Here is a 9,461-nt window from a genome sequence, read left to right as displayed (position 1 = left end):
AATTTTAGGAGACACCTCACACTGAAGTAGGGAGATAAACTGCCTCTTATCCCTGTGATTTTCTTCACTGACTAAAAAGGAAGATAAGTAGAGCTGTAAGAGTTTCACATAAATTATTACATAAATATGCTCTGCAAAGTAGAAGAGCAAAACTAAGAACTGAGCCAGTCTGCAACACCATCTAGCCCACACATTAGAAACACAGTCTCACACCCAAAAATAGAAGGCTTCAGCTATTTCTGCAGGTAGGTAGAAAGGAAAGTGGTGGTGATCATGAAGAGAAAAACAAGCATTCCCAGGAAGAAATTGACACAGGGAAATACTGATTGAAGACCATGGCTTTAATTTCCTTTGCAAATCACTATGGCGTTAGAAAGCAGTTGGGGATAGTGGTAAGAGGAAGTACAGAAATATCCCACACTCAGCAAAATGCATTCAGAAAAGTAGATCAAGTCCAACATGGTTTCCAAATATAATAGTTATTGGCAGGGAATTCTAAAGATCAATGTATCAAATCACTGGAAAGCCAAAATTGGGTCTTTTCCAGTTGATAAATTATTTCTATACGCAACAAAGCCAGTTACAGTTACAAAGAAAAAAAAATAAAGATTCTTAGCAGTACGAAACAGTGATATACACCCTTTTGTGGAAATACATTGAAATGAGGGCTACTGACTTCTATGACTTTAAGGCTTCTTTCAAGTTTTCCCAAAACACCTGCTGCTGCTCTTCACCAGCAGGCCACTCCAGGTAAGTCTTTGTGTTCATGATCTTCCGCAGCTTGCAGAACCTCTTGGGAATCGCTTTGCTCTGGATGGGCTCCAGGAGGATGAGAATCGCCGCATCGTTGTTCTCATCAAAGAGGCGGAAGTGCGAGAAGTCCAGCTCGTACTTGCACCACTCGCTCTGCACAAAGCGCTCGGACAGCACAAAGAGCGTTTTGTGGCTCTTCTCAATGGAGTCGATGATGTTGTCCACAATCCATTTCCCAGGCACAAAGTCCCGCTTGTGCAGGCAGAGCCGGAAGGGAGGGCAGGCCTGCTCCAGCTCCTGCACCATGGTGTTCTCCACCCAGTCGGAGTCGTTCTCGCTGTAGGAGACAAAAGCGTCGTAGCACACGTCCTTCGGCGGGGCGCGCTTGGGCTTCCGCTTGGCTTGCAGCCATGCCCACGTCATCCGCAGGTACCAGACCACGTGGTACTTGTAGCCGACTGCCACCAGCACCAGGACGACCAGGAACACCAGGACACAGATCAGCGACACCACCAGGGACCTGTGGCACTCCATCAGGGAGAGGTGCACGGCGCCAACCTGCGCCCCTCTCACCGCCAGCGGAGAGTCACACACGTACTTGTCCGGCCACCCCACCAGCACCCGGGCTATCCCGGCTTCGTGGTGGATGAAGGAGAGGAACTCACAGGAGCAGATGAAGTTGTTGTCACTGGCATCCAGCAGCTCCATTCTCTTGAAGGACTCAAACTCCTGCTTGGAGAAACTGTTCAGCTTGTTTCTTCTGACGGACAAGGCCACTAAGTTTGGGAAAGGTGCGGCACCCGGCAGGGTCTTCAGCTGGTTTCTTGAGAGGTACAGCTCTTTCAGCATGGGCAGCTCCAGTCCAAACTCCTTCAGGTTGTTTCCACTAACATCCAAAACTTCCAACGTTTCAGGAATGCACATTGTTACTTTAGGAATTTGAGTGCTGGAGAGGTTTAAATATTTCAGGGCTTTTGGCCATTCACACCCATCTGGAATCTCACCAAAATTATTTTGGCTAATGTCAAGATTATTCAGTTTGGGTAGACGAGATGTATAAAGTGCAGTCTGTTCCAAAGATTTTAGAGAATTCTGACTTAGATTTAAAGTTTGCAATGCAGGCCAGGAACCTTCACAGATTGTCTCATTTAAACGATTATTTACAAGCAAATTATCATGAAAGTCCAGATACAGAAGTGATAAAAAATTTCTTGCAAGGTTGCATGGTACCATGAAAACATTAGAGCTTGCAATAGTGAGTCTTTTTAGTTCATTTACTTGTGGCTCCATACCTTGCAGATCAATAAACAAATGAAAATTCTGAATTATTACCCTTATTATCGTTACCGTTTCAACAAAACTTTTCCCACTCCTTGCAATTTCTTCAGTGTTCCATAATCCCTGTCCCTGTAGTACACAGTCGATTGCCTCTACCTCTTTTAAAGAGGTGATTGCCTTCAGCGACACTATTGCTCGGCTAATAGTTTGATCTGTGAAGAAAGCTTCTTTCAACATAAGCTTTTGTATCCTAAAAGGGGGTGTAGAATTCTCCACCAAGCTTTTTATTTTAACCGGAAATTTGATTTCTACCACTTCCAGCAAAGTGACAGAGTGCAGAATGTCCCTAACAATTTCTGAGAATACATTACTATTTCTTAGGTTTATGATCATGTGATTTATCACCTTAATTGATTTCAAACTTCCCTGCTCATACTGACTGAGATTGCTAGCATCAATCCACAACTTGTGCAGAAGCTCAATGCCTTCAAAGTTCCCTTGCCTTATCACAGAGAACTGCGGGTTGCCCAGGCGGAGAGAGGTCAGGTTCCTCAGGCCAGAAAAGGGGGAGCTCTGCCCCAGGTCTCTGTAGGAATTGCCTTGAAGGTGGAGGTGCTGGAGTGAGAAAAGGTGCCCAAACCACAGAGGGGACAAGTGAACCAAGCTGTTATTTGATAAGTCCAAGAGCTCCAGTTTTGCCAGGGACTGAAACGAGTCCTCTTCTATGGAGCTGATTTTGTTGGACTGCAGCAGCAGGGCTCTCAGGTTCACAGCCTGCTTCAGGTCCTGGGATTGGATGTGCTTTATCCTGTTGTGGGCTAGGTTTAACACTGTGATTTCAGCCGTGAGTCCCGGGGGAATGAAGTCCAAGCCCATGAAGGAGCAGTTGCAAATCTGACTGGCATCACATGAAGGACAAGCCTGCTTCAGCCCTTGCTGCTTGGAGAGGTTTGTAGCTAAGACCATGTAGAGGGTCAACACTTGCCCGGTGTATGTAGTTCTTGATTTGGGTTTTGCTTGAATGGACATTTTGCTGCAGGAAACAGAAAGAAGAGAAGGTAGGATCAAATTTCAATTTTGAACAGCAGCTAAAAATCTCTTGAAATCCTGCACCATTTTATTAGTAATCTCAGATTAATCTTTTTTTTTAATGTTATCCTGTGATGTCAGTCTTCCTCTCCTACTTGAGCTTCTCAGCCCTGCAACCACGGTCTGTTGCTCATCCCTGGAGTACAGCCATATCACTTGTCAAGAGCCATAAGGGACCATTCTTAGTGTCCCGCTTTTTTATATGCACATTGGCTATGGCTCTCACATCTTTCATCTCTCACATTTTGCCTCCTCTCAGCAAAGACGCTAGAGCTGGATGTTTCAGCCCCAAACTGGGGAAGACGGTTAGATCATCAATGATCTGGATGAGGGGATCGAGTGCACACGCAGTTTGTGGACAGCACCAAGTTGGATGGGAGTGCTGATCTGCTGCAGGGTAAGGAGGCTCTACAGAGGGCTCTGGATTGGATGGATCCATGGCCTGAGGCCAATTGTATGAGACTCAACAAAATGAGTCTCAAGATGCACTTGGGTCACAATGACCCCATGCAGCACTAAATGTTGGGGTCAGAGTGGCTGGAAAGCTGCCCTGAAGAAAAGGATCTGGAGGTGCTGGCCAACAGGCAGCTGAACATTATCCAGCAGGTGCCCAGGTGGCCAAGAAGGCCAATGGCATCCTGGCTTGTATCAGCATTAGTTTGGCCAACACGACCAGGGAAGTGATTGCCTCCATGTACTCAGCACTGTTGAAGTCACACCTCGAATCCTGTGTTCAGTTTTGGGCCTCTCACTTCAAGGACATTGAGGTGCTGGCGTGTATTCAGAGTAGGGTGGCTGAGTTGGAGAAGGGTCTAGAATGTAAGTCTTAGGAGAACCAGCTGAGAGAGCTACAGTTTTTTAGCCTGGAGAAAAAGGAGGCTCAGAGGGGACTTTATCACTCTCACAACTGAAATGAAGCTGTAGGCAGGTGCGGGTCAGTCTCTTCTCCCAGTAAATGATAGGCAGTAAATGATAGGATAAGATGAAATGGCCTCAGGTTGCACCAAGGGAAGTTTAGATTGGATATTACAAAAAAAATTTCACAGAAAGGGTGGTCAAGCACTGGCACAGACTGCCCAGGAAAGTGGTGGAGTCACCATTCATGGAGGTATTTAAAAGACATGCAGAGGTGCGTGGTGCTTAGGGACATAGTTTAGTGGTAGGCTTGGCAGGATTTGGTTAATGGTTTGACTCAATGGTCTTAAGGTCTTTTTAAAACCAAAGTGATTCTGTGATTCTGTAATTACAAATGCTCACAGCCCTTGCAGCATTAGCCTGCCCATTCTGTATGACTACATGGCAGGCAGGAGCCCAAAGAGAGCCAGTTCCCCCTCTCAGTCCTTCCAGTGGGCTGAGATTTCCAAGATCACAAACTTTCCTGGAAGAGATCTGGGGGTCCCCAGCCTTAGAGTCTCAGCAGCCTCAGGGCTTCTAAAAGCAGAGCTCCTGCCACACCCTTTTGCACACTGTGTAAGCAATTCACATTCTTTACTGGAAAGGCAGAACAAGCTGATATGCAATGAAGTCTATCAGATTTTCTGTAAAACAACAGCAGTAATAGATGGGAATTGGATGTTACCATCACCCTATAAACAGTGGATGTAATTAGAACAATACCAATTTTAATGTAAAGAAGGGCTGTGTTTTCTGCCACAGGTGCCAAAGAACTTCACCAAGTCTGAACCGTAAATAGTTCCAGTACTGCAGTACCCTTAAACCCTGAATAAGCAGAGGTTAAGTACTCACCTTGTGTACTGTGTGCTGTGTTTCAGTCTCCTCATGTGCCGGTCATGGCATCTGAATGGTCACCTCATACCTGCAAACACAACAAAAGCTGGAAATTTTTGGCAGGTCCGATGAGGTGACAATCCCAAAGGGAGAAAATATTTCAGCCTCAAAATATTGTTCTCTTCAAACAAAACTTCACGTTCCGAGTTTCCCAGTGTCCTTTAACTACGCAGCCAGTGAATCATACCAGTTTGCACCTCTTCTCTCTAGTGGTGGCTCCCCTGAGGAAAACATGGCTTCTGAAGAGTCCAGGATTGTCCAGCACATACAGCTAACCCTTCAAACTCACATTTTAACCAATTCTACCATATCTGCTGACCGGAGACACAAAAATGAGAACAGATTGTGGTTGACCTCTCTTCTTTGAAAGGCATAATTTAGTGTCAATCTCTTTTTGTTGTCAGTCAGCTCCCATTGCTGGAAAGGCTGATGCAACCATTTTGCGCAAAACATTCTTTCATAATCACTTCCTTCACTATTAAGTGCGGAATCAGTTCCCAGGCAGAACTGCACTCACTTCCCCGTATCTCTACTGTTGTTGATACTTTTTGTCTCCTAGGCACTGGGGGTTGTACACTGTGCAGAGAAACAGAACATCTCAGCACAGCCAAGTTACATAAGTTCTGTAAAATATTATCAATATATAGAGTGATACATATATTATATTAAGTGTCGGAGTCAAGTTGTTAAAAGGATGGTCAAATAGCCAGGTATGCTGTTTGCATAAAGGGGCAGAGAATTGTCCTTCCAGCTCTGAAAGTCCTTTTAATTCAAACACTAACATTCCTGTTGCTGTTACTCTTGATTTTTCTGTGTTCGGAGATTGTCACATTTTGCTGCCCTCTTGCACCAAGAAGTATCTGCCTGAGAGAAGACAGATGGACTGATTCCTGCCACATGTCAGAGGACCCACAGCAGCATCTGTGTGATCAAGGATAGCAAAGCCCACAGAGAGCCCAAATGCACCTCATAGCAAACCTTAGTCCCACTGCACTGAGATTAGCATTGCACATTAGGTCAAGAGATAAAGAAATTGAAAGACTGAGATACCCCTGTCTTTTCTGTGTACTACAGGGGACAGCTGATAAACATAACGTTGTAAAATAGAGGCAAAGCAGCTGTGGGGCAGAGCCGAGAAGGGAAATAGTCTTTTAGTGAAAGGATGTCATCAACTTCCCCAAAGACATCTCTTCCTTCTAGAACATCTCAGCTGAAATGGTTCTTGTTCTTCTACAGGGAAGATTTCAGTTTTCAAAATATTAACTCTAGGTTCAATGAGACTTGTTACTGTATATTTTTGTCTTCAAAAATTGCAGCTCCCTGACACAAAAAAAAAAAAATTTAGTTAATTTTGGAAGAGTTTTGGGGAAGAAGACCTTGTACATAAATCAGTGTGAAACAGGCACACTCTATCTGTTACAGCTTCATCACCACACATTTGTGGAGAATTGAGGTAGGCACCAGCTGTTTTTTCAGAAGAAACCACTGTCTCCTAACATCCAGACTCAGCTAGTTCTCATCACAGATGGGTCTACACTGGGTCAGGTTTCTGATTTCTCTCAGAAAGAGAGGACTGCTGTGACCGTGCCACAGTTCACAAACCAAGCAGCCTATTTCAGCAAGGTGCTTAAAATACCAAGAAATGGGGGTGATTGTCAGGGTTGTCTCATTATCCAGACTCAGGTAGGTTTGAAACTGAGCATAAATGCTCTCCACAAGCTGCCCCATGCACACAGACAAGGTACCAGCCACCTGCCTGCCAGAGCATTAGCTTCCAAATTGAGCTGCAGCATGGCTCAAAACAACTTCTGAAATCAAACACTCTGAAGTAGGGGAAAGCTGCTCTCTTTTAAGGTAAGAATTCTCTTCAACTGCTTTTTCTCCAGAGTAACTGCATGTTTAGCATTGAACAAAGCACCTTGTAGGTGCTTTCTCTCCTCTTCCAATTTTAAGCCATGATTAACCTTCCTCTTTTATACTGTTTAAAACAAGTCGCATGCCTTCACCTACACTACATTTTCCTAAGAGAAGCACATGGATCCACAACAAGCCTGTGCTTTTGGAACTGCAGGTGTTCCAAGCAGAGACACCACATGAGCCTTTACCAGCAGGTAGCTGGGGATAAGATAGAGATTGGTTATTATTTTTGAAGCTGTCTTGCTTTAAATGTTCCTGTTTATCCAACATCAGCACAAGCAGTACCCAAACTGGGCGTGATACACTCTTTAAGCACTTCCTGTTCCCAATCTGACACAGAAGGATCCTGCAGCCCATCCTCCCTCTTCCTCTCTTTCCTCCTGTGTGTCAGTGTCCACACTGAGAGCTATCAGTTGCTTTTCTGCTGAAAAAGGACAAGTGAGCAGTGCAGAAGGGACCCAACCCAAGCAACACCCTGCACCAGATCCCTGCCTCAAAGAAAAAGCAGAAGCAGTAGAAAAGGGAGGGAGGCATGAATCCATTGACCAGCCTGTGACACAAGCAGAAACCACACTTTCCAAATCTTTGTAAACAGCATGAAACTGCTTCCTCATACTTACCACTGGTAACCAGGATGTGCCAGCATGTCAGCTTGGCCGCAGCACTGCCAGGCAGTCTCAGCCTGGGATGCTCTTACCCTATCTGCCCCTGGAAAAGGATGGCACGGAAAAGCCAAAAGTCGAATCTGTCCTTGCAGTCTTTGGAGCAGGAGGTATAGTACTCATGTAATTGAAAGCAGAATGGCTTGGAATCCTTTCACAGTCCTGGGAACAGATTCTTTGTGTGCAATGCTTGTGGCTGTGCTTTAATCTGTCTTGCAGGGCTTCAGGTATTCATCTTCAAGCTACAACAAAAAGATACATGATAAAGAAAAATTAACCTTTTTAACTTTGTTGTGTTCTGTATCAGACCTACCCTACCAGATACTCAATCCCCTGGTTTGACCTTCAGACTGGAAGTTTAAGTGCAAAGCACCCGATTACCTTTGTTTTTCTTCTGGGCAATCCTCACCCTGCAGTTGTGGCAGAGCATGATAATGGTGTATAACTGGTTAGTCATTCAGCAGCCAGCCTACAGCACCGCCTCTGCCAAGGAAGCAGAGTTGTGGATTTATTTTTGTCATATCCTTTCTGAAAGCATTCAGTCAGAAAAACACAACACTGATTCACTACCTTAACTGAGGAGCATCGTGCAGGGAAGTTCGCAGGCTCAGACACCAAAGCTTATCTTAATCGTATGGAAAGTTTCATTTTTCTAGAATAGTTACGTGTGTCGCTGTAGGACACGAAAGAAAGACGAAAGACTCCAAATATTTCAGAAGGCAAAGAGTATAGAAGGCTCAATTGTCTAATTCTTACCTTCTTTGTAAGGTATTCCAATACAGACCCAACATGATTGATGATTAGGAATGACACCTCTCTAATTCCATTGGTGAAACCAGAGAAACAGCAGAACACCACCTGGAGAAAGATTGTTTTGAGAAAGGATAGTTATTCTGCCAATATTGTTTTGAGAAGAGGCTTTCTCGAGAACTTTTCCCTTGGGAAACAGTTACCACTGCTAGCAGGCTAAAATCTCTTCAGACTTAGAAATGTCAGGCCCACAGCTGTGACTCAACAAGAGAAAACATTCTGCCAAAGTATTTCTGATGAGTTCTTGACTCCCAAGGAAACTGCATCAACAGGAAACAGCCTACATGCAAGGCAAAGCTAGACAACGCAGCTCCTTTCTTACTTGGCCCTTTAGGTACAGTGAAAAATCTTTTTTTGACAGGAATACTAGGATACACAGCAAATACATATTTTCCAGTAATACACAGTAAAAAAAGGCAAGCTTTGATACATTATTCTGAAGACGACCATGCCAAACACACAAAATCCTGTTATCACCACACAGGTTTGTTACTCCAGAATGGGAACTCTGAGACAACTCTTGTGGAACAGGTCCCCACAACCATTGCTGCTTGTTCCCCCAGCCTGCATGGGGCTGGACACCAATCAAATGTGCTGATGAGTAGCTCAGCCACACACAGATGATGGACACACACGAGACTTCTGTCTGGCACGAGCCTTCCTGGCATGCTGCAGAGAGAAAGGTAATATATAAAGTTGATACCAGCAACTAATGATCTCCCTTGATGCACATGTGGAAGAGGTCTGTCTGGGAATATATCCAGTTGAGTACAACTTCCTTTGAGCACCACCTAGAGCTTCCTGCATCCCTGTGAAAGGGATCTGTCTCCCAGAGAAGATGCAGGGATGAGAACCATACATGCAGAGAGGTGTCCAAGACCCGTGCTGCTAAGAGCAGCCTTGACCTCAGCTTTTCTGACAGAGCAGCTTGGCTGCACCAGCCCTTATACTTGCTATATTCACAACCCTGGACTTCTAGAGGCATGCTAGAGGGAGAACTCAATCAGGTTGTAGGACTCAGAAACCTGAAATACACACATGGTACTGGACCTCAGAGTTCAGCCCAAATGTACTTGAGCAGCTAGGCTCCCAGCTTGCTGCCCTGAGGATACATCCCCTAAAAACAAACATAATCTGGAAGTCATATTTTCTTTTAAAATATTT

General features: G+C 44.8%; 1 protein-coding gene across 2 annotated transcripts; it reads right to left on the bottom strand.

Annotated features, from left to right (window-relative positions):
• Positions 1-359: 359 nt before the first annotated feature.
• LOC120753504 (toll-like receptor 2 type-1) lies at positions 360-7,918 on the bottom strand. Of its 2 annotated transcripts, XM_040065788.2 has the most exons (4): positions 7,869-7,918; positions 7,446-7,729; positions 4,867-4,936; positions 360-3,064 (listed from the first exon to the last, which is right to left on the bottom strand). In XM_040065788.2, the coding sequence occupies exons 3-4, from the start codon at positions 4,899-4,901 to the stop codon at positions 679-681; spliced, it is 2,421 nt and encodes an 806-aa protein (XP_039921722.1). In that variant the 5' UTR covers positions 4,902-4,936; positions 7,446-7,729; positions 7,869-7,918; the 3' UTR covers positions 360-678. The 2 variants fall into 2 exon arrangements, with proteins under 2 accessions (XP_039921722.1, XP_039921723.1); XM_040065789.2 differs by lacking the exons at positions 7,446-7,729; positions 7,869-7,918 and adding an exon at positions 5,096-5,293.
• Positions 7,919-9,461: the final 1,543 nt, after the last annotated feature.

Source organism: Hirundo rustica, chromosome 5 (assembly GCF_015227805.2).
Source record: "Hirundo rustica isolate bHirRus1 chromosome 5, bHirRus1.pri.v3, whole genome shotgun sequence".
Lineage (NCBI taxonomy): Eukaryota > Metazoa > Chordata > Aves > Passeriformes > Hirundinidae > Hirundo > Hirundo rustica.
Note: the sequence above shows the minus strand (reverse complement) of the source record. Positions and strands in the feature narration are given on the sequence as shown.

Coding starts and splice junctions, on each gene's coding strand:
- LOC120753504 (XM_040065788.2), bottom strand. CDS start 4,901: ATGAGGAGACTGAAACACAGCACACAGTACACAAG. Junction 3,065..4,866: donor CACAGCACACAGTACACAAG/GTGAGTACTTAA, acceptor TGTTTCCTGCAG/CAAAATGTCCATTCAAGCAA.